The sequence below is a fragment of the Rhinolophus hipposideros genome, assembly GCF_964194185.1.
Source record: "Rhinolophus hipposideros genome assembly, chromosome: 22".
NCBI classification, from domain to species: domain Eukaryota; kingdom Metazoa; phylum Chordata; class Mammalia; order Chiroptera; family Rhinolophidae; genus Rhinolophus; species Rhinolophus hipposideros.
Genome location: NC_138068.1, coordinates 26,998,256 through 27,024,098, shown reverse-complemented (window position 1 = coordinate 27,024,098; position 25,843 = coordinate 26,998,256). Strand labels below are relative to the sequence as shown.

The 25,843-nt window shown below is 40.9% G+C and overlaps 1 protein-coding gene across 1 annotated transcript; it reads right to left on the bottom strand.

The window, feature by feature from the left end:
• Positions 1–9,566: 9,566 nt before the first annotated feature.
• CHGB (chromogranin B) lies at positions 9,567–21,252 on the bottom strand. The gene is made up of 5 exons (XM_081033460.1): positions 20,885–21,252; positions 16,560–16,606; positions 15,980–16,073; positions 10,809–12,547; positions 9,567–9,951 (listed from the first exon to the last, which is right to left on the bottom strand). Exons 1-5 carry the CDS (start codon positions 20,949–20,951, stop codon positions 9,868–9,870), a joined length of 2,031 nt encoding a protein of 676 aa, XP_080889586.1. The 5' UTR covers positions 20,952–21,252; the 3' UTR covers positions 9,567–9,867.
• Positions 21,253–25,843: the final 4,591 nt, after the last annotated feature.

The window sequence follows — 25,843 nt, the reverse complement described above, 5'->3', positions numbered from 1 at the left end:
CCATCTCATAACTGGAAGTTTGCAACATCTCCATTCCCCTTCCCCCACACCACTCCCACCCCAGCCCCTGGCAACCACAATATTGTAACATGACATGTATTTGTCTTTCTCTCTGGCTTATTTCACTTAGCATAATGTGCCTTCAGGGTCCATCCCTGCTGTCACAAATGGCAGGATTTCCTTTTCTCATAGCTGAATAATATTCCATTGTATATTTATATCACACCTTTATCCATCCATCAATGGACACCTTAGTTGTTTCTAAGTTTTGGCTACTGTGAATAACGCTGCAGTGAACATGGAAGTGCAGATATTTCTTTGAGATACTGATTTCATTTCCTTCAGATATACGAAGGTCTGACAATTAAGTTTGCAAACTCATCCCTAGAAAAAGTGCTACGTACCTCATTGCTGAATATCACTACAGTTACCTTTGAAGTACTCCCCTTGGGAAGCTATGTACTGAAGCCAGTGCCTAGCCCACCCTTCAAAGCAATCTTGGAATTCTTTCTCTGAAATGACCATCAGAGCCGTCATCATACCATGTTTCCCGGAAAATAAGACCTAGCCAGACCATCAGCTCTAATGTGTCTTTTGGAGCAAAAATTAATGTAAGACCCAGTCTTAGTTTAATATAAGACCGGGTCCATAATATAATATAATATAATATAATAAAGTAATGTAATGTAATATACTGGGTCTTGTATTAATTTTTGCTCCAAAAGACGCATTAGAGCTGATGGTCTGGCTAGGTCTTATTTTCGAGGAAACACAGTATTACCCTTATATCCTGAAGGTCATCAAAATGTCTTCCTTTCAATATTTCCTTTATCTTTGGGTAAAAAAAAAAAGTCACTGGGAGCCAGTAGGGAAGGTGTTCCAATACAGTTATTTGTTTACTGGCTAAAAACTCCCTCACAGACTGTCGTGTGAGCTGGTGCATTGTCGTGATGTAAGAGCCATGAATTGTTGGTGAAAAGTTCAGGTCGTCTAACTTTTCCACGCAGCCTTTTTAGCACTTTCAAATAGTAAACTTGGTTAACTGTGTCCAGTTGGTACAAATTCATAATGAATAATCCCTCTGATATCAAAAAAGTTAGCAACATCGTTTTGACTCTTGATTTAGGCTGACGGAAAATTTTTTGGTCGTGGAGAATTGTCTGACTTCCCTCGTGCACTTTGATGCTTTGTTTCAGGGTTGTATTGGTACACCCATGTTTCATCACCAGTGATAACATGGCCCAAAACATCATCTTGCCTCTCCAAAAGGTCTTGGCAAATGTTAGCTCTCCTTTGCTTTTGTTCATCGGTGAGCTCCTTCCTGACCATTTCTGCACACACCTTTCTGATCCCATGATTTTCAGTTAAGATTTTCCTGCTTCTCTATCGATGTTTACTTGGTCTGCTATGCTTCTCGCTGTCAGCCAATGATTTTGACGTACAATTCAATGAATTTTTGTAATGTTTTCGTCAGTTCTGCTCGTTACTGGCTGCCCTGGCCTCTCTTCATCAGTGATGCATTCTCTCCCCTCAGAAAAACATTTAATCCATTTGTACAGTTTTCTTCATGACATTATCCCCATTAACTTGGACTAGCATGTCCCTGACTTCACTTCCACTCTCGCCAAGTTTAACAAGAAATTTAATGTTTGTTCATTGCTCTAATTCTAGGTCAGACATTCTCATGATGGCACACAAAAACACACAACAACAATAATGAACACCACTCAGGAAGACACTGCCACAGGTCAACACGAACACAGCTGTGAAACACTGATACACCAAAGTTATGAAACCTTACCGAGCTGTTTGTACAGTGCTGCCAGTGTAAGCACGCAGTGGCAAGTTCACGAACTTAATTGTCAGACCTTCTTATATCCACATACAAAAGCTCTACATTTTTATGCTCCTCCCTACCTTTTATGTTTTTGATGTCACAATTTACATATTTTTATGTTGTGTATATATTAACAAATTATTGTAGTTACAGTTATTTTTAATACTTTTGTCTTAACCTTTATACTAGAATTATAAATGATTTACCTACCATCATTGCAATATGAGATATTCTGAATTGAACTATATATTTACCTTTATCAGATAGTTTTATACTTTCATTTTCTTTTTTTCAAGACCTGGGCTTAGGTCCTAGTTCTTTTTAATTTTATTTGTTATATTAGTTTCAGGTTTACAAAACAACATAATGATTAGACATTTACATCCCTCACAAAGTGATAACCCAAGTCTACTACCCGTATGACATTGTATAAAGCAGTTACAATAAAGCTGTTGTAATAAAGCTGTTGACCATCTTTCCTATGTTTTCATGTTACTAATTAGTTGATTAGTAGCTTTCATTTTAGCTGGACGAACATCCTTTAACATTTGTAAGGCTGGTCTAGTAGTGACGAACATCTAAAGCTTTGTTTGTATGGAAAACTCTCCTTCAATTCTGAAAAGCAACTTGTCAAGTAGAGTATTCCTGGTTGGCAGCTTTTTGCTTTCAGCACTTTGAATATATCATTCCTCTTCTTTCTGTCTTGCAAAATTTCTGCTGAAAAATCCCGTAGTAGTCATATGGGTGTTCTCTTGTAGTTAACAAGTTGCTTTTTTCTTGCTGCATTTAAGAGTATCTCCATGATTTTAACTCTTAACAATGTAATTATAATGTGTCTTGGTATTTGTTCTTATTTGTTCTTATCTTATTTGGTACTCTCTGGGTTCCTTGGACCTGGATATCTGTTTCTTCTCCAGGATAGGGAAGTTTTCAACCATTATTGCTTTGAATAAGCTTTCTGTCCCTTTCTCTCTCTTCTCCTTCGTGGACCCCTATAATATGTATGTTGGTTCACTTGATGGTGTCTCATAAGTCCTTTAGGCTATCTTCAGTCTTTTTCATTCTTTTTGCTTTTTGTTTTCTCTGATTGGATCAACTTCAATGCCCTATTTTTGAGTTTGCTGATCCTTTCTCAGTTTGATCTACTCTGCTGTTGAATTTTTCATTCAGTTATTGTGTTGTTTAGCTCTATGATTTCTGTTTGATACTGTAGGTTTTATATTTCTGTTAAAATCCTCACTTTATTCATGCATTGCTTTCCTGAGTTTAGTGAGCACTTTTATGACTATTATTTTGAACTCTCTATCAGGTAAATCACTTTTCTTTGTTTTAATAAGATCTGTTTCTGGATATTTATCATGTTCTTTTGTTTGTAACACATTCCTTTGTTTCATCATTTTCCTTCATTTTGTGTGTTGGTTCCTGAAAATTAGGAACCAACAATTAGTGTTTTGTGAGTCCATCCCTCGAATGGGAGTCTTAAAAGTTGGGGTGCTATATGTGTGGTCCAAATGCTTTGCTTCTCAGGGAGAAGCTGGGAGTTGGGGGTTCCCTCTCAACTGTTTGGCACTGTGCCTGGGGTGTTTATGCCAAAAGTGTGTCTCAGCCTTTCCTACTCACTTCAATATGGGCATTTTCTCATTCATCTGATGTGTAGGAGTCAGTTTCTGGATTTCTTTCAGAAATGTATAACTGTATACTTGGGGCGACCATGGGAAGAGGGAAGTTTAGGAAGTCCCACCCCCATGTCACTATCTTGGTTCCCTTTCTCATATGAGGTAAATCTTAATGCACAATCATTCATTTATTGGTTGTATATGGAAAAGCAAAAAATATATATTCTTTTTTAATATGTACAAATTTTTGAAAAAGATGAGGGTGTTTGCATTTTGTTTTAAAACATTGGTTGTAAATATTGCAAGAGCAACACTAAATACTAAAAAGCATTTCCTAAAAATCTGATCATTAAGATTCATGTTGCTCCATGTGTTCCTGATTTTGGAATGCACATGTACTGCAGTGCAGTGCTAGAAAGAATCTGAGCGTATTTAATATCTTTACTTGAAATATAATGTTGCCTCTAGGTTAATATTGATTTCAAGAGAATAAATTACAGATTTTTAAATAAATTTACCTATGTAGCAGATCAGATGGAAAGAAATGTGAGTCCCTGAATAGCTACTTAAAGAGCAACTGATAAGCTGTTAATTATCCCCCCCCACCATTCACATTTATTAGGCACTCGCTGCACTGCTCTTTGACCCTTTATAAGAAAGGGCAAAAATCTTTTAAGCATAGGAAATTAATATCACATAACCCCTCCTTTTTTTTTTTTTTTTTTTTTTGGTCTCTTTTACAGGTCCATTAAAATCTGGGCTTTTGACATTTAGCTGAGCTATGAAAGCAAGACTAGAAAGATCTTGACATTTCAATTTCACATTGATGGGAAGGTAACAAGGCACTAAAGAAATTTTATTTCAAAATGTGAGTGGGCTCAATCTATTTTAGTGTTATCGTTCTAAACCAACAAACTTTAAAAAGTAGAGAAATTAATCAGAGGATGGAGGAAAGGAGAGCAGAAGTCCCTTTGTATTTTGGGAATAGTTTCCACAAACAAGTGGATAAAGTGGTCTCTCACAATTTTTTCCCATCATCTGTGGGTGACACAAAGTAGCCATAGCCATATGGTGGCAGACTCAAGGAAGAGAGGAGACATAATAAGAAAGAATATGATTGATTTAAATCAGGAGTGAGCAAACTACAGCCCATAGGCCCAATCTGGCTCACTCTCAGTTTTTTTGTATAGCCTGCATGCTAAAAATAGTTTTTACATTTTTAAATGGGGGTGGGGGTGGGGAACAAAAGAAAAATAGTTTTGTGACATGTGAAAATTACATGACATGCAAATTGCAGTGCCCATAAATGAAGTGTTATTGCAACTCAGCCATGCTAATTTGTTTATGTATTTGTCCATGGCTGCTTTCAATCTACAGCAAGAGTCGAATAGTTGTGACAGAGACCATATGGCCCTTCAAGCCTAAAACATGTGCTATCTGGCTCTTTAAGAAAAAGTGTGCTGACCATGGATTTAAGTGAAGCACTGAGAGGGATTGTGGGGTGAATGGAATAGGAGAGCAGCACTTAGGAGCTGCCTCAGCAGGAAGCTTCCTTGAAGCCAGCAGCAATGAAAGATGTAATGTGAAATTCAGAGTTCCTTCTCGGTCCTCTAGACCTGCTGGCAGCATCAGAAACAGTTGAACCCTCTCTTTGTGGAAGTTTTCTTCACCAAGCTTCTAGGACATCACTCTCCTGATTTCCCTCCTATCTTCTGGCCTTTATTTCTACATCCCTGTTGCTGGTTCCTCTTCATCTCCAAGATGACTCTTTAGAAAAACACTGGCATGACCCAGGGCTCAGCAATTGCACCTCTTCCCTTTTTTGTCTACACTCACTCCCTAGATGTAAGGTGTTTGAGGGATTTGGGAAATGATTAAAGAAAAAGATATGACCATGAGGTGGCAGTAGCACACACAAGCTTTATTGTGTAAAAGTTGACACTCTGACAGGTTTGGAAGGAGAGGGGGGACGTCCCTCACAGCACGAATCTGTCCAGAAGCTACAGCAATGAAACGGGGGTTGCTGCTTCGAAGGGGCGGGGGACAAGGGAACTCCTAGGGAGAGGGGAATCGGACAGATGACTTTTGGGTCTGGGGGATGTCACTCAGCAGTGTGGCAGGGAGTTGCTGGATCTGATAGCCCTGAGGGAGTGAAAGTCTTATTACTTATGTGGCTTGGGATCTTGTGACCACAAGACTTTATCTTATCAATGGCCAGCAAGTGCTAGGTGTGGTTTGGCAGAAGTATGTGAAGCAGGTGGGCACTAAATGTCTAAACATTCGCTTGTTTGGGAGATGTTTAAAATAAATGGATGTGTAAAATTTGTGTGTGGCACTGGCAGGCGTTTGAGCTAACAGTTCTTATCCTACAGTGAAGAAATAACCAACCTAGAGGCCAAAGCACAGAGGCCGTCTCTGGCTCATTTATATCACACAAGGTGATCTCACCCAGTTTTAAGGCTTTACAGACCATCTCTATGATGAAGACTCCCACATCATGTCTTTAGCACAGACCTTTCCTTGAGCTCCAGGCCCATATACCCAACTCACCACTGCCACTTGGTGTCTAGTCACATCTCAAACTTAATATAGCCCGACCTGAGATCCCCGCATTTCTCCCATCCCAAGGCGGTGCCTCCTGCAGTCTTTCCCACCTCTGTTCGTCCCAGTTGCTCAGGCCTAAAACCTTGTTATCGTCCTTGATGCCTCTTTTGCTCACCAAATCCATCACCACTACCTATCGTGTCTCTCTAAAATAGATCCAGAGTTTGACTACTTCTCCCCACCCCCAGTGCCACCACCTTGTTCTAAGTCATCACAATGACCTGCCAGGATTTTTGTAGTGGCCTCTTTCCTGGCTTCTGCATTCCTGCCCTCACTTCCCCTACAGCGTTCTCTCAACCCATCAGCCCAATCACATCAGTCCTCTACTGAGAAGTCTCCAATGGCAAAAGCAAAAATCCTTAACCAGGACCTCAAAAGCCCTGTGTGATCTGACCCCTGCCACCTCTCTGACCTCACATCCTATGACTGTCCCCCATGCTGGCCTCCTTGCTCTTCTTCAAATGTGCCAACCACATTCCTGTCTCAGGGCCTGTGCACCTGCTGTTCCCTCTGCCTCTGTCCTTCCCCCGGGGGCCACATGGCTCATACCCTCACTTCCTTAGGTCTTCACTTTCTCAGTGAGGCCTGTTATGTGTCCAAGTGTATAGTTTCTGAGCTACAGAATAGTAATTATTGCAGTTAGTGAATTATTTTAGCGCCTGGGATCTCCCAATTATACTGTATGTTAAATGGTATGTTGCATATTTTAATTATGTAATGATAGAACAATTTCTCACCTCCTGTCCCATCACCTGATAAAATATGTGAGACCATGATAATTACAATACTCAAATAAGAAAACTCTCTAAAATAACTGTAGGTGACAGTATGTGCAGAAGCTTTTGGGAGGAGAGGAGGCAGAGTCCATTTGTTTCTCATTGAATTACTAAGTACCTAGGACTGCTGCAACAAGGTACCCCAAACTGAGTGCTTAATACAACAGAAACTTATTTTCTCACAGTTCTAGAGCCAGAAGTCCCAAATCAAGGTGTCAGCTGGCCCATTCTCCCCTGACAGTTCTAGGGGAGACTCTTTCCAGGGGAGAATCTTTCCTTGCTTCTGGTGACCCCCAGCATTTCTTGGCTGATGGCAGCATATCTCCAATCTCTGCCACCGTCTTCACATGGCTGTCTTCCCTCTGTGTCTACGTCTTCACATGGCCTTCTTCGCTGTGTATGTCTGTATCCAAATTTCCCTCTTCTTATAAGGACACTGGTCATATTGGATATGGGCCAACCCTAATGACCTCGTCATAACTTGTTTGCATCTACAAAGACCGTATTTCCAAATAAGGTCAAATTCACGGGTGCCAGGGGTCAGGACTTCAACATGTCATTTTGGGGCACACATTTCAATCTACAACACCCATTATAAGCCTTTCAGGACTACTCGATGTTTTTGCCATCATGATGTATTTTAATTAAAAAAGGGAAAAACGGTAGGCCTTGACTTCTTGAAGAAATTGTGACATTCCCAGACACCCTAATTGCACTCTGCTGAGCACCATGGGTCACGTGGGATTTCCTTGGATGTCTCCTGCATCCTTGAAAGGTCATCCATGTCTGCACATTCGCCTGCCCTGAAGTGTTTGCAAACTAAAATGAAAGGATGTGCCAGAGTGCAGGGCATCAACAAGGCAGTGGGCCAGGAGAAAGCTGGGTGAACCATCTCCGAGCTTGGGCGCCATGCAGTGCTGTGCTCCATCTGCCAGAAGCTTTTCCTCATGAGCAGTGCCCACTGTGTGTGTGTGTGTGTGTGTGTGTGTGAGAGAGAGAGAGAGAGAGAGAGAGAGAGAGAGAGAGAGAGAGAGAGAGAGAGAAAGAGAGAGAGAGAGAGAGAGAGAGAGAGAGAGAGAGAGAGAGAGAGACTTGCCACGCTGGCATTTGGTGCACTGCAGGGGCTTTCCTTTCATCCAGTGAGTAAACCCCTATTCATCTTGGGCCCCTTGAATTCTCTTTATTTAGGAAACGATTTGTTTTTTGTTACTGGACTGCAACAGAGAAAAAGGAGAGACACATTACCTTGTATACTGCAACGTGTTGAGCATTTTGTAGTTTCTTGTATCAAGATGTAGTAACACAAGGGGTTACAACTGTGATCTATTACAACTGTAGTTGTATTATTTGCCATATTCAGCCTGGCTTTGAATGGTTTCTTAGGTTGAGGTCCCCCAGAAGCAAACCCCAAAATAAGATCTTAAGGACAAGCAGTTTATTTGGGAGGTGGTCCCTGGAAACACCAGTAGAGTCACCAGTAGAAAGTGGGACAGGGAGTTAAAGACAGCCTGTAAAAGGTGCATTACCAAGCATGTCAGCTGGTAATGCTCAATGCTCTGGGAAGTTCTGGGAGACACAGCACATGTGGCTCAGAGTTATTCTACCTGAGGGGTGTGGGAGCTGGCCTGTCCTGTAATGGGTTGAATTTTGTCCCCAGAAAAAGATATGCTGAAGTTCCAACCCCTAGTATAGCAACAATGTGACTTATTTGGGAATGGGATCGATCGATGCCGATTAATTAGTTAAGATGAGGTCATACTGGACTGGGTGGGCCCTTAATCCAGTATGACTGGTGTCCTTATAAAAAGAACATCATGTGAACAGACAGAGACTCACAGGAAAAGGACGGCCATGCGGACATGGAGGAAGAGATTGGGATTATGCTGCCACAAGCCGAGGAATGCCTGGGGCCACCAGAAGCTGGAAGGGGCAAGGAAGGATCTTCCTCTACAGGCTTTAGAGGGAGCATAGCCCTACCAACACCTTAATGTTGGATTTCTGGCCTCCAGAACTGTGAGAGAGTAAATTTCTGTTGCTTTAAGCCACCAGTGGTACTTCGTTATGGAAAAATAGTACAATATTTATATATCAAATCTATCCATCATGAGCACTGCCCCAGCTGCCCTGACACCCCCAGCACTTCTCACACATGTGTCTTTGCAAACATCCCGGCATGATCTGATGGCCAGGAAAAAAAGACCCCAGGCAGAGAGCTAATAAGCAGCCTTCTAGAAAAGCATGTGCCCAGATTTAGAACAACTTGCTGTCAAATTCATAGCAATGACTGGCTTGTTTCCCATATGATAAAACTGAAACTCTCCTAGAAAAGTAAGTCACTGAAAGTACCTGGTCCAGGCATCTGTCTGGACCAGCCCAGATGTTGTGATTCCAAGTCCAGAGTTCTTCCCATTATCCAGGCTTTCTCCTCGGCCCTGAAAACTGACCCTTGGCCAGCTACTCCCAGAGCTCTCCAGATAACAGTATTTCAAAAGTAATATTTTAGGCTCATTTTTTGAAACAGATTCTTTAAGCCTATTTAATCTTTCTCCAGGCTAGAGGAAAAGATGTCTTTTCCTGATCTCTTTCTTTTTATATCCTTCAAAGGTTGCCTTTTTTTTTTCTATTCTGCATCCAAAGATGAATAAATCCTAGTGCAGTCTTTTAGAATTTAAAGAACAGAGTTGAAAATCACTCTCCTCTCTATTAGCCCAAAGAAAGCTGAGGACATGAAGCTCTTGGCCTCAGGTAAATCTTTTATTATTTAAATGGAAACAGACATATTTTTTTCAAGGATGGTAGCAGTCATTGTCACAAGCATGGTAATGGGTCAATTTTGCAAGAAAGAATATGCTACAAGTCATGCTATTCTTATTTTCAATAGCATTCTGGCAAAAATTAAAGGCATTTCCAATTGTGTTAAGCACTAAATTCTACTTTCTGCCTTTGGGTAAATAAATGATGTTTTTCAGCGAAGTGGTGGAAAATAGACAATGTGAGGGCTGCTTCTTAAAATGGCCCTTGGCGCCAACGACCATCAGCCCCTTTGGTTACCACTGAACTTCTCAGCTATTTTCTGTAGTTCCAAATCCATTGCAGCCAGGTTTTCAAGTTCTTTCTCCTAGAAAACATAGAAAAACGGAAGTAAGAGGTCCCAGATCTATTTATTTTGTTATGATTTAAAGCAGTGTGAACAGAAAGGGGAATTTTTGATGCGTCTGAGACTATCTGAGACACCCTATATCAGTGGCTCTCAAATGTAGTCCCCTGGCCAGCAGCACCACTGGGGAACTTGTCAGAAATGCAGATTCTCAGGTACCAATCGAGACCTACTGAATCATAAACTCTGAGGGTTGGGAATCCCTCGTAATGTTGATGCCTGTTCAAGTTTCAGAAGCACTGACCTACATAATAATCAATATTAGGAAAAAACATTGTTTAGGTAGGTACACCTCTGATAATGTTACCTTTCCCAGGTGCAAATTTCTGGTTGATAGAGGCTGACACAGATAGAACAAAGCAACTAATTTCTCTATCATCTGTTCTTTCCTATCCTGGGAAATAGTGATGCAAAGTCAAATAAGGGAAGACACCAGAACAGTGGTTGTCAACCTTGGCTGGACACTGAATCCACCTGGGAGTTTTAAAAAATCCTGAGGCCCAGACATCACCCAGTACCAAACAGACAGAATCTCTGGGGGTGGGTCCCAGACATGAGTAATTTACAAGCCCTCCAGCTGATCCCAATGTGTAGCCAAGACTGAGAAACACTGCAATAGGAAGAGGTGGGCAGGGACGTGGACAATGGCTAGAAGTTAGGTGGAAATCAAACCCAGAAGTTGTCTCCACTCTGTTACGAGGGGTACATCATCATGGTGATTAATTCCCACCAATTTCTCCCCATTAATATCAGATAGTCTTGAACATATTAACATTATCCATCTTAAGTTAATTTTAAACAAAACCCCCACACTGTACCTCCTCCTCTGTCAGAACTCCCGGGCCAGCCCTGTCCCTTTCATTTTCGGCCACGTGGTGCGGGCTCATCTGCTCCTCAGCGTCATAGAAATCTGGAAATTCGGCTGCCTTCTTCCGGTAGTGAAGGAGCTGGTCCAGTTCGGCCACTCTGTCATACTGCCTTTTCAGATCCAGTTTGGGGGCGAAGTTTCTCTTCTCATATCCCCAATTCGCATCCTCCTCAAAGGGCTTTTTCTCCCACCAGTCATAGTTATATTCTGGGAAGAAATTCTTCTCATTCAAGGTCAGGCCATTTTCCACTTCACCCTCAAGAAAATTGTCATCCATGTTGTCTTTTCTCTCCAAATGGCTGCTCTTCCACTGGGAAGGGTCGTAGTATGGGTTGAGCAGCTCCCCTAATCTCTTCCTCTTTTCGGTGGTGTGATAGGAAGCATATTGCCTGCCTTGAAGCCTACCTTCCTCCCTGTTCCCTTTAGTGTCTTGCAGGACCTCCTGCTGCTGCCACTTCCCTTGGGCTCCTTCCTCACCCATTTCCTCACCATAGTTGAGGTCATCTCTGCCCTGCTCTTTCCACTCGCCTTGTGGATGCCTCCTTCCCTTGTCCATCTGGTTTTCTTGAACACGGTAGAGTCCTTCACCCAAGAATCGTTTCTCTTCTTTGTCTGGAGTGGAATAGGCACCAGGCTCCCTGCCCCTGGCTCTGTGGAGGTGTCCCCACTCAGGGCCCTTCTCTTCCTCACTTTCTTCACTATATCGATGTGCCATATTGTCAAGCTCTGAGTTGGGGCGATATCTCTTGTCCTCCTTCACTAGGCTGTCATCAGCAGGAGGCCTTGGAGCCCTGTACTCCTCACTTCCTCTTTCCCCATATTGTCTCCCCTCCAGGTTCTTGGGGGCCCAGACCCCTGGGTAACTCCTCACTTCTTCCCCATATTCAGATTCTTCCTCGGAAGCCCTGTAGTGGGTTGGATGATGGTCCCTCTTGTCCCCTAAGTTGGTTATGCCCATGTCTGACTCAGATTCCTCCCTGGGGTGTCCCCTTTCCTCAGCGGGAGGATTCTCTTCCTGATAGGACCTATCGGGCCTACTCTGCCTGTGGTGATGTCTTGGCCTCAAGAGTCGTTTGTCCACCTCCAGGCTGGTATCTTCCTCACTTTCCTCAGGTTCTTCCAGGCTCCTGAGTTGGCTTTTAGACTCTCGGAGGTGTGTCTCCTGATTCCTTGTCTCTTCTCCACTCTCCTGGCTACTCCTCTCCCGGCTGTGTGTCTTCTCCTCAGGCAGCCTGGCAGAGGGTGTATTGTATCTGGACACTATCTCCTCTGTTTTCTTAGCCATAGCCTGGTTTATTTTGTTGAGAAAGGTGTTTTGTGTCTCTCCTGGCTCTTCCAGGTGTTGCTCTTCACTGCCACCTTCCCCACGCTCCCTTTTCTGATATTTCTCTCCTTCCTCGTCTTCCCTTTCCTCTTCCTCGCTCTTCTCAGAATGGTGTATCTTTGCTTCTTGACTGTCAGAGGCATAGAGAGTCCCTTGGGGCTCACCTGCTCCCTCCTGGCTGTGCCCACCTCTCTGTCTGTTGGCCACTGATGGGCCTTGGGTGTCCGCCTCCCCTGGAACTCCTGCATCTTCCCTACTGGAAGGCCTGTGGGCTTCTGAGGTATCAGCTGGGTCTCTTAACAATCTTACTTCAAATCTTGTGTTTTCATTTTCATTTTTCTCTTCATCTTTAACCTCCTTTTTACCTATAATAAAAAATTTAAAAGAGTAAGTATAACGTTAGAATTGCCTGTGGTTCAACAAATACCAGCATCAGTGATCACTACTAATCCTAAAGGCTCTGAACATTACCTGGATAATTTTTTAAGTTAATAAAAGATATACTCAGGTCCCTTTCAAAGCAAATGGTATGAAAGCTCCTTGGCTGTGTTTCAATCTACCAATACACTCTCTGTATTTTTATTTTTTCATAACACCCAACCAGCATCTCTCATTGGTATTATCAATGATCAAATTGAAATCCAAGCATAGATTTAGGAAATATTAGAATTTAGAACCAGAGGAAACCTTCAAATTTGTCTAGTTCAACCTCGTCTTTTTTGCAGACTGAGACCTTGAGACTCAAAGAGGTATAATTCAGGACTATTCTTTCCATATTTTCTCTCAGAAGAAATTAAAAGTTATCATTTTGTAAGTAGCTCTAACTAGAGTCCAGCTTAATAAAGTTAGCCAAAATGGGAAATACCAAGATTCAAAGGAGGATTGAAAATGTTTTAATTAAAAACCAGTTTTAACAGACTTTTATTATCCAATCAACTGTGTAGATTCAACCTAGAAATAAGTGACAATATATTAGGTTGGCGCAAAAATAATGGCAGTTTTTGCAATTATTTTTAACCTTTTAAACTGCAATTACTTTTGCATCAACCTAATAACTTAGTGTTTGGTGATAAGAAAGGTGTATATTTCTTCTCTGAGAAAACTATACGCCAGTGGAAAGACCTTCTCTTCCTTCACCCAGGTCCCACTTGCCCAACACGTTCTCAAATGTTGAGGATGAAGATCAGTATACTGAGTTATCTTTGTATTTCATGAGTCAACAGTGGATGGTATAACTGATATTTTAATTGAATTCTGTTCTCTCTCATCTCGTCCAAATATCGACAGCTCCTTTACTAAATCCTTCTTAACTCAAGGACATCTCGTGAAAGGAGATATGCAGTTAACACTCTATGAGTTGTTAGCTGGGAGGTTTGGATTTCAACTTACGTCACTGAATTCAGATACAATGTCTGAAGCCAAGGCCACTGACAGCTCTGGGTCTACACCTGTGCTGTGCACTGTGGAAGCCACCAGCCCTTTGTGGCTACTGAGCACTTGAAATGTGTTGGTCCAAACTGAGAGATGCTGTAAGTGTAAGATACCCACCAGACTTTGAAGACTTTACGTAAAAATTAAAAAAAGAATACAAAATATGACAAATTTTCATATTGATTATAATTAAATATATTATTAAAATTAATTTCACCTGTCTTTTTAACTTTTTAATGTGGCTACTGGAAAATTGGAAATTACATCTGTGGTTCACATGATACTTCTATTAAACAGCTCTGATAGAAATAGAAAAAACTGGTCTGTTTCGCAAACAATGTGCAAGAAATCATGGAATTCTGTACTTCTCTGCTTAAAACCCAGCTTGGCATGCTAATATTCTCATTTTACGAGACAATTGAAGTGTCCCCGATCTTTCACACCCAGACACCTGAAGGCTGGTCCCTCACTAGCGCCTTTGCCTTTTGAGAGCCAGTGGTGATGCGTGCAGCATAGAAGCTTGCGGGGCTGGCCAGGTAGGCACAGGTAAGCAGGGAGGCTTTGGTTAGATACTGACGTCATTCTGAGAGTCAGCTGAAATAGTGCTACGGATCGGACAGGAGCTCAGCTTCCCCAGGCAGAGGCTGTGTGGCTCCATTCCTACTGCCTGCTGGTCAGGACCAGAAGTATTTTCATTTTTTTCCCCAGTTAAACATGTGCTGCCTGTAGCAGCTTGTGCTTGAGGCTTAGCACTTTCTCCTAAATTTAGCTTTAAGACCCAGCAGGTGAGATCAGAGAAGGTCTGTGATTAGCAGCACACAGTCATCTGAAAGACTAAGGTGTAATGCTCACTCTTACTTTGAAGCAAAAGGGGAAAACCATCCCTATCATGTTGCAAGGATCAACCTAGTGATAGAGTTTTGTTTCTGTTAACAAATTGGACTACACATTCACTAAGGTCTCTTTAAGCCACAAACCAACGTTTCTTTCCTACTCCCCAAATGCCCATTTGCTCAAAAGTGTATGCCAGCTCTAGAGACATGCTGCAGAGAGTGGAAATGGAGATGGAGAGGGAATAGGTGTGGGGAATTCATCCATTCATTTGGCTGAAAGCTCCACAAATCTTTGGATCAACTTAAGACACGTCAGCATGAGAGAGAAAACTCGAATCGAATAGGACAGAAGTCACAAACTGGTAGCCCAGAAGTAAGTTCTGTTTGGCCTGAATACCATTTTTAGTAAATTTGAATTCAGAGGCAAGTACCAGGTGATGTGCTTAAAAAAATTTAAAAGTTCCAATTTTAACTTCTTTTGAAAAAAATCCCAAGATCTGGTTACAGTGTCTGTATTTCTCCAAATAGCTTTGGAGCTGAGAAATATCTGCTCTCCCTTAGAAAGGGGCCTATATGCTCCAGACTGGGAGTCCTTTCCTGTCCTGCCTTACTCCCCCCCTTTTTTTTATTATTACAACTTCTTTTTTATTTTATTTTTCATAACTTTTTAAATTAGTTTCAGGTGCACAAAACAATGTAATAGTTAGACATTTATCATTTATATCCCTCACACAGTGACAACTCTCCTCCCCCGATCCACTATCCCTCTGACATCGCACACAGCCATTACATTTCCACTGTCTCTATTCCTAATGCTGTACTCTGCTCTGTCTTACTTCTTTATGTTACCTGTTCGGCTGGCCCTGGCTGGTGTTTGAGTCCACAACCCCAGAGGAGCTTTTAAATCCTCCTTACCTCAGCCTTTTATGGTCTATGGATGTAATGTTTCCAGGGTCCTTGATAGACATGGGTCATTTGATTTTTACCTGTTTCCCTGGAGCTCTCTCAACAGACATAAAAAGACCCCAGGGCACAATTAGTGCTATGCAGAGGTCAGAATCCTATGTCCTCAGCTGAAGGGCTAAGAATCTGATCTTGGCAGGCAAGCAGAGCCTTGCACTTGACAGCTCTCTCTAGCAATCATGGTTCTTTGATGACCTAGGATCACAGAACCCAAACATTTGCACCCATCTGGTAAAGAAAGAAAAGGGAACAGAAGTAGCAGGATTGGTTTGCCCAAAGGAGCAGCCTTTGGTTCCTGCGTAGAGACTGACTCTGCTCTCACTCATTCCCGGTAATGGCTGGAAAAGACAGTTGGGGAGAAATTCGGTAAGAGGTATGTATGTAGGATGGAAGTCGTAGAGAAGCTTCCTTCCACTGTCCATGGGACCCTACAGATACTAGTCTAGTCTATACTCCCCCCACTGCATTATGCCCCCAGTTTATTTGGAGGTAAAGTGGAAGGTGAAGTAGAGGGAGCAGGAGCAAGGACCACTAAAGGGACAAACATCTCCTTCAGTGCAGGAAACTTACTCTTCCTCAGGACTTGCCGGCACTCAGGGGTGATGGGTGGAGCATTGGACTTCGACAGGGCATTTGAGAGGACCTCAATGACGCAGCGAGTCACCTGGGGGGAAACCCAAAAGTAGGTTGGCAAAAGCTGGTGTCACTGGGATGACAGACTCTTCAACCCAGGGCTGCTGTCCAGAGATGCTTGCTTATGTGATCTGTACTGACGCAGAAACCTTGGGGCAGGAATGTAGAGTTACAGGACCATAATGAGACCTTCCAGGCCTTCCTGGACAGTGCAAGAAGGCACTGGGCTAAGATCCCCCCAAGAAGAGAATAAACACCCATTTCTCAACATGTTGGTAGGAAAATGGTGTGATGATACAGTTATCCTCAGAGACACTAAACATCCAGGAAGCAGGTGAGACTGAGGGCAGGAGGGGTATTCCTTGCCTAGTCCCTCAGGGGTGAAAACCTGGCTTTGTAAGACTATGTTGTTTTTTTGTTATTGTTTGTTTGTTTTTGTTTTTATTTTATTTCGTTTGGTATAATAAGGAATGGGAGAATGCATTGCAGTCTAGATTCTAGACTCATTTCAACTTACCATTTCTTCATTGTGATTCCTGGTATCCACTGGCATAGAACTGACAGCTGTGAAAGAGAAAAAGAATGGGAAATGAGTTGCGTTGATTTGGGAAGTTGTATGACCCCAAACTCACAAAATCATCCTCCATCCCCCACACGCATTACTTGGAGAAAGGGGCAGAGTCCGAGTTGAGCAGAGTGGGGATAGCTGGGGATGATTGTTCCAGGAGCCATAACTGTCTCCGTTTCATACACACACACACACACACACACACACACACACACACACACACACAGCTGTTTTCCCTAAACATGATTTGGAAAAATATGCTATCTTATACTCAGTCTAAATCAAATCCAGACCACAGATAAGGGGAGATTTGGGGCTACTGGTAACGTTCCGTTTCTTGATCTGGGATCTGATCACACAGGTATGCTCGAAGCATGAAAAATTATACGTATGATCTGTGCAGTTTTCTCTTTGTATATTATACTTCAGTAAAAAGTTTAAAACAAACCTAGTTTAAATGAATCCAGTGTGCCTTCTTCAACTATTCTGCCCACCCAAAATGTGTAAAGATCTGTGATTCCCTCTGCCTATTCCTGTCCTCAAGAAAACGTTCTCCCCAAAACTCACTGCCTTTACAAAAACATGGTTGTGACTATTTTATGTAATTAATTGCCTCAGTTTTTCACTTCCAGGCCTTTACCTGAACAAGCTAGCTTTGCATCTGTATCAATCAGTGCTGTATCATCCCCCACGTTGTCTGCAGCCATGTAAAGAACATGAGAGTGTCTAATTCTATTAGTAGCTCACCAATATCATATGCAAATAGGCACTTAACAATTATTTATGAGGATATTTTAGTTTAACAACTATTTATGAGGATATTTTTAAAAGGATAATTTTTAATTTATTTAAATTAAATTTCATGAGATTCAACTTATTTTAAACCAGCAATCGAAGTGTGTTTGTCTTCTTAGGAAATGCTTCAGTTGATTTTAATTTTTCAGTGCCTTCTTTTATTCTTTCAAAGTTGCTTTCATCCTTTTACCTTTTACTTTGACTTTGTTCTGTCTAAGCCTTTTCCATTGGAGAAGCTCAAAGCATTTATGTACAGATAGGTCCCTCTCTACAGTTCTCCTGGTATTTCCTGGAGGAGAAACTGCTATTATAGCGGAAAAAGCTCATTGCAGAAAATTTTTCTAGGTCCCTGAAACAGGAGTAAAGCTAGCTGGATCAAGGGCGAAACTATTAAACATCGGAGATGGAAGCTACTCAAATGCAGTTTATTTATAACCAGCAACCTGACCTTTCCTCCCAAAATGTTTACTCCCCAAACCTCTTTAATTACTCCCCCTCCAATCAATTACATATCATAGGGCTCAACCTAGAAATAAAACACCTATTCCATTTACTTACCTTTCCGAATTTTCCTTTTCAAAGTATGGCCTGGGATCTGCTTCAATTGTTTTAAGAGGCCCAAAGTAACCCAGCATGTTAAAATCATTTGTAAAATGTTGAAGAAATTGCCAACAAGGTACAAAGACTCCCATGTTCTTCCTGAAATCTAGTTCAGACAGATCCTGATGGTTCTTTAGTATCCAGGGACCAATATAGTGGACCATTATTTTATCCCCCAAATTCTCACTTTGGCACTTACTCTTTCCACCTGGATTCTGTAAAATTCTCTGGAAATAAATGAGAGAATTCCTCCTCTAATAAACTAGAAGTTGCCTTTTTAAAATCTAGCTTTACTAAACCTTTGGTATTGCAGTTTCTTGCTAAAACTTTCCTCTTTTATTTCCCCCACAAATGTGAAATAGGTGTTTTTATTAAGCGCTGATGTTGCCAAAGTATTAACAGTCATTAGATTTGGGGGGAGAGAAATATTTTTCTTTTATTACTCTAAACAATTTGTAGCTCGTGTTTATTATTACAGAACAGTCTTGTTTCTCTGATTGAGGCTCTTCAGACATATTTTGATGGAAAGGAGCATGAGAGTCTCCTTGCGAAAGTGTGTTATGCATCTTGGTGAGACATCTAAGTGCCAATGTAGTTCCTCCAATAGGATCTGTGACAACAAAGTAATAACTAAGACATATTGATTGCCCTAAAACAGTTTACCTTATTTTTGTATAAAGTAAGATTTACCTTATTTTTGTATAAAGGGGGCACAAAAGGAAACCCAATGATTATGTTAAAATGAAGTAGTGAGATGGTAGAAAAATTTTCAAATAATATTGTATGATAAATCTGAGAATAATGTCTGAAGTATTAATATCTCTCATAAGACTATCAAGGTTTGATCCCAGATTGAAAACACATTTATAAAATAACAAGTTAAGCAAGCCCTTCTGAATGCAGAACCCATCTTATCTGGTATAATATGGCTATCAGGTAGCTACTTCACTCGCATTAATTTTTAGAGTGCACAGTAGCTACAGTGGAAAGGTGTGAATCTCCCTCCAGAAGTTCTTAAGGACAGAAAATGAACCATATGGTCTCCTGAAGTCCGCCCCCTCCAGCCCTGTGATTTTGCTAAATAACAAACTCTGCTTGAAGGTTACCATGTCTCATTTCCAGGTCCTGGGGAGAGGTGGGAATGGAAAATGACTGCTAACGAATATGGGGTTTCTTTCTGGGGTGATAAAAATGTTCTGAAATTTGATAGTGGCCACACAGTCTGTGAATATACTAGAAATCACTACATTATGCACTTGAAAAGGGTGGATTTTATGGCGTGTGAATTATAGCTCAATGAAAAAAATTTTTAAAGAGTATAATGTCTCCATGTTAGCTCATATTAAAATATGAACCCTTCTTAAAATATTCTCTTGCATAAGAGAGCCATAAGTATTTTACCACTATAGTTATAGTTAAGTAAGTTTCGCAAATGTCACTGTTTTGTATTCTAGCAAAATATATAGCACAGTTTTAGCCTCTTAAGCAATTCCTTTCTGAAGATATTTTTCACCAGAAAGACTCTAAATTATTTGGTTTTCTTGAATTAAATTGAGAACATTTATAGGTGATTGGTAAGAATGACAAATATCATAGGAAATTCCTAATGTGTGTAGCTTGCAATAAAATAAATGACCACTGGCTTTCCTTTTATCTCTTTACATTTTAGATCCAGTAATTGCTGTCAATGAAAGCTTCATATTCATGGATGGCATTACCTCAATTCTAGTCAGGACTTTCTATCCCAGATTTTTAAAAAATTCTATGAGGTCATTAAAACAGCTGGAGAAAATCTCCAGTTTAATCTGATGCTGACATATTTACTTCTCAGTGGTCTCAAACTCATAGTGACTCTACTTACACACACACACACACACACATACACACACACACTTTACTTTCAAACCCCCAGAGATCATTTCTTTGAGATTCAGAATGGTTTGAAAGATTAATCCCACATTCGTCCACACATAAAGAGACACTGTCAAATATCTACCACTTAAAATTTCATCCTATTATATGTCAATTGTGCCTCCATAAAAAAAGACCAAAAAAATCATTTTCCCAAATTGACTAAAATAATTTTGTTTTCATGACTCCATGGACATTTTGTAGTTATTTTATACTCTATTGTTTTTCTGGAACACAAAACTCAAAATATCTACTGCAGTTTCCATTCATAACTTAAAAATGCATTAATTTGAATGTGAAATCAACTCTCTCCAGAAACGCAAATACAAAATACAGAAAACCGTTACATTAAACTTGTACACACATATACCCGAACACACATACACATATATATTATTATGTTAAGAGAAAAATAGGATAGCTTATGTATGGGAGACTTACTTTTGTCTCATCATGTTGATATAATAATAATAATAATAATAACAAAGCTAAATATGCAGGTGCCAACTGATATCACATTACATGCACTCCTGTCTCTCCTTGGTTATCTGGCTGTAAAAAAGCCAAATACTTAAATACAGATACAGACTAAGACTATAAAAGCGCCTCTCTAGACGGGTGGGTAAAAAGAGCACGACAATTTAGAAGTGAGCGCAAAACGTGAGGTTTCCTCGGAGGCTTTGGCACGTTTTCTCCCTACCCACAGGAAACCTCAGATCTGAAAAGACTGAAACTCTACTGGTTGGGCTAAGAAGCCCTCGGGCTTTTTCCAAGTCACACGGTGGGGCGGGGAGTGGAAGGGAAACACCCGGGGAAGAGAAGAAATTAAGCACCTGCAGCAAGAGGGAGAAACCTTCTATCCCACCCTCCCTCTTTCCCAGTATCTTCCAGCTAACAGGCCGGGAGCGGCGGGGAAGAGAGAGCCTGGCGCTGTCCGCGGTGCTGAACGGCCCGCCGCGCCCACTCACCCGCCACCATCGTGGCTCCGAGGAGGCCGAGAAGCACAGCCGGAGGCATGGCCCGGCTCGCCTGCATCTGCGCGCCGCAGAGGACAGTGGCAGCACCGGTGGAGCGGGATGAGGACGGCGGGCGAGATGAAGATGCTCCGGGAAAGCGGCCGTGTGTCTCAGTGCCCACGGTGTGGCGCGGTCGGCGCAGGCCCCCCGCTCTTTTAAAGGGCACGTCCCGGCCGCACGGCCCGGAGGGGCGGGCACCCAGCAGGCGGCGCCCCCTCGCTCAGCCCTGACGTCACGAGGCAGCACTGGGGGGCGGGGGGGGGCGCAAGTAGGCTGCAGTTTGCGCCAGTGCAGTCGCCTGGGTGCTCCGGGTCTGGAGTGGGGGTGGGGAGTAAGGCGGCGGAAGGAATGGGAGGGTGAAGAGAGGTGGTGCCAACCTGATCCCCGGGAGAGGCGGGAGGTCCCGCTTAGACTGCCCGAGCTTGGACTGCCTCATTTCCACCGCACACACAAGTCTAAAAACGTGTTGGAAGCTGTGTATGTTGTGTGATTCTATTGAGAGTGTGTCCATCCACGCGTCAGCCTGTTTTGTGTCTCCACTACCCAGCGGATGATAGGACTCTTGCTAAATAGAGAGGAGTAAACGGTGGCGGAAATGGAGAAGGCTTGATGGCTTTAAAAACAAGGTGCAGCTGGAAAATATGGAACCTGCTGTTTTTCAAACTTTTGGTCTTATACTTACCTATTATTCATTTATCTATCTATCTATCTATCTATCTATCTATCTATCTATCTATCTATCTATCTATCTATCTATCTATCTATCACTCAGCTACCTACCCACTATTCTACTATTCATAACTCCCTCCCAACAATAACATATACACTTGGTAAAAATTTTAAAAATCTCAGATGCGACAGAAGGGTTCACTATAAGTGTCTCTGCTCCACCTCTATCTCCCCAAGTTCCCCAATACTCCTCTGCAGAGTTAACATGACTTAATTAATTTCTGTTGTTAGGCTTAAGTTAGTTTAGAACATAAACAGCTGCAACTTATTCTGAATGGCTGCGCAGTATTACATTGACTGTATATACTAGAATTTATTTATCCAGGCCCTTTTCTGATGGACGTTTATTTATGTTGCTACCCTTTGGCATCTTATTACTCCTTTATAACAGAGCCATAGTCTCAGGGGTGGGGAATGGAATAACCTGCTTGTAGGAACTAGTATATCCCACAAGCCCTGTGAATCCCCTTTGCTTTAAAATTGAAGTAGAGGAAACTATTTTGTTATTATGTGTGAGAGGAAGATGAAAACATCTTCCAGGATAATTTTGATGTGGGTTCTCTCAGTCTAATGAGGAATCAGGAGAGCAGCAGGAAAGTGCCCTGCACCAAAGAGAAACAATTTAGAATCTTCTCTGACAACACAGGCTTTGGGAAACAGAGTGAGCCTTCCTTTGGGGTCTCTTTCAGGGAAGGCAGATGTCTGCATGCGCAGCTAAAAGGAGGTTTCGATGTCCTTCTCCAGAAAATCAATGAGGCTCAAATTCTTTTTACATGTGCTGAGGGGATGGCTGCATCTTCCGGAAAAGGCTGGGAATTATTTCACCAAGGGCACAGCCAGAGAATATTTATAAGAAGAATCTTAAAAAGGATATTAGCAGAATTTGAACAAGATCTGTAAATTACATAATGATTATGTATCAATGTTAATTTCCTGATTTTGAGAATTCTACTGGGATTATGTAAGAGAATGTCTGTGTTTTTAGGAAATACATGTTAAAGTATCTAAAGGTAAAAGGGTATCATGTGTACAACTTACTCTCAGATGTCTTAGAAAAATATAAAGATAGAGAAAGGAAAAGAGAATACTAAGGCAAGCAAGGCAACATGATAACATTTGGGAAATTGAGGGTGAAAGGTGTTTGGAAGTTTTTAATACTATTTATGCATTTTTCCAAAATCTGATATAATTTTAAAGCAAACAGAAAAGAATGTCCTTGGCACAAAAGAGTCTGTATAGCAGTGGGTACAGAAAACAACGGTGTTTCATGAGAGCCCTCCCCTGGGTATTAATTTGGAAGAAGTTCTTCCTCTACTATTGAGATATATAAGGGTTCCAACTGCTCTTTTAAATGCACTGATTGGTAATAGTACTTGCAAATCGCTACATTCCAGGAGCATCTGCATTCCACTTTTATAGCAATTTCCCTCTCTTCTTGCTCCCTTGAAAGGCACATGGTTAAAAATGTTAATGTCATCTTGTAGCTTCTCAAACCAGGCTTGGGCAGAGTTTATTAATCATTAGGAAAAGTCTTTTCATTATTGTCTGTTGGCCCACAGCCGGTTCCTATATCAGACTTACCTTTCTTTCAGTCATTATTTCATAAATAATATGAGACAGGGACACAGATGCTTTTTTAAAAAAAACAAACACCATATCACAACCTAATTGCCCTGGGACTTTTTTTAATTGAAATAACTGTCATTTTCCACTGCTCTGCTGTGGCACTGTGAAAAAAATCTACAGTCTACATGTGCATGGGCATATTTTGGGGCTCTCCTAGAATATTGATGCATTTCGTTTCATTGGTCTATTTGTTTATCCTTGGAGCAATACCACACTTTCTCTATCGCCAAAGCTTTTAAAAAAAGATTTTTATTGAAAATATAGCTAACATACAATATTATGTTAGTTTCAGGGGTACATCATAGTTATTCAACATTTATATATCTAAAGTGATCACCATGATAAGTCCAACAACCATCTGACACTGTACTATGCTATCACAACATTATTGACTATATTTCCTATGCCATATATTACATCACCATGACTTACTTGTTTTATACCTAGACATTCAATATTATTTTATAGTAATTTCAGGTGTACAGCGCAGTGGTGAGACATTTATATAATTTAACAAATGATTCCCTTGACTAGTCTAGTCCCCACCTGGCACTATACATAGTTATTGCCATATCATTGACTATATTCCTTATGCCTTACTTTACATCCCCATTACTATTTTATAACTACAATTTTGTACTTCTTAATTGCTTCACCTTTTTCACACTGCCCCCCCAAACCCTCCCATCTAGCACCCCAACAAATCTAGTACCCATCTGACCCCATACATAGTGATTACAATATTATTGACTCTATTCCTTATGCTATATTCAACATCTACATAACTACTTTGTAGTGCTTCTTAATCCCTTCCCCTTTGTTTACCCACACCTCAATCCCCCTCCCAATTGGCAACCATCAAAATGTTCTCTGCATCTATGAGTTTGTTACTGTTTTGTTTGTTTATTTTGTTCTTTAGATTCTACGTATAAGCAAAATCACATTACATCTGTCTTTCTCTGTCTTACACTCCACTCAGTATAATACATTCCAGGTCCATCCATGATGCCACAAGTGTGAATTGCCATTCCCTTCCATGGCTAAGCAATATTTCACTGTATATATATACCACCTCCTCTGTATCCATTCTTCCACTGACAGACACCCAGGCTTCCTCCACATCTTGGCCATTATAAACAATGCTGCAATGAACATATGGATGTACATGTCCCCTCGAGGTAGTGTTTTGGGTTTCTTTAGATAAATATTCAGAAGTGGGATTATTGGGTCCTTCTTTGTCTCTTGTTATAGTCTTTGCTTTAAAGTATATTTCGTCTGGTATAAGTTTGCTACACCAGCTTTTTTATTTGTTTGTTCTGTTTTCATTTCCATTTTCATGAAATATCTTTTTCCATCCCTTTATTTTCTATGTGTGTGTCTTTCAAGCTGAAGTGAGTCTCTTGTAGACAGCATATGTAGGGTTTTGTTTTCTGATTTATTCAGCCCTCCTCTGTCTTTTGATTGGAGCATTTAATCCATTTACATTCAAAGTAATTGTTGATAGATATGTAATTATTGCCATTTTATTATTCATATTTTTTATCTTATAGAAGTCCCTCTAACATTCCTTGAAATACTGGGTTGGTGGTGATGAACTCTTTTAGCTTTATCTTGTTTGGAAAGCTTTTTATCTGTCCTTTGATTATAAATTATAGCCTTGCTAGGTAGAGTAGTTTTGGTTGAAGACCCTTGATTTTCATCACGATTGAATATTGTATGCCAATCCCTCCTGGCCTGCAAAGTTTCTGTTGAGAAATCAGCTGACAATCTTATGGGATCTCCATTATAAGTTACCAGTTGCCTTTCTCTTGCTGCTTTTAGGATTCTCTCTTTGTCTTTTATCTTTGGCATTTTAATTACAATAATTATAATGTGTCTTGATGTGGGCCTGTTTGGGTTCATCTTGTTTGGGATTCTCTGTGCTTCCTGGACTTGTATGTCTATTTTCTTCACTGGGTTAGGAAAGTTTTCAGTCATTATTTTTTCAAATAGGTTCTCAATCCCTTGCTTTTTCTCTTCTCTTTCTGGTACCCCTATGATATGAATGTTGTTATGCTTGATGATGTCTCAGAGGTCTCTTAAACTATCCTCATTGTTTTTGGATTTTTTTTTCTCTTTTCTCTTTCACTGCTACTTTGTTTTCCAAATCACTGATTTGATCCTCTGCTTCATCTAATCTGCTGGTGATTCCTTCTAGTGCATTCTTCATTCCAGTTATTTTATTCTTCACTTCTGACTGGTTCTTTTTTTATGGGTCCTATGTCCTTTATTACACTTGCTATCTCTTTGTTGAAATTCTCACTAAGTTTCTTGAGCATCCTTATAACCATTGTTTTGAATTCTGTTTCTGGTAGGTTGCTTGCCTCCATTTTGTTTAGTTCTATTTCTGAAGTTTTCTCCTATTGTTTCATTTGAGACATATTTCTTTGTTTCCTCATTTTGGCCTTATGTACATTGTCTGACACTTAAGTTCGTGAACTTGTTGCAGTGATGTTGCTAATCTTTTTTGATATCAGAGGGATTATTCGTTTTTAATTTGTAACAACTGAACAAACA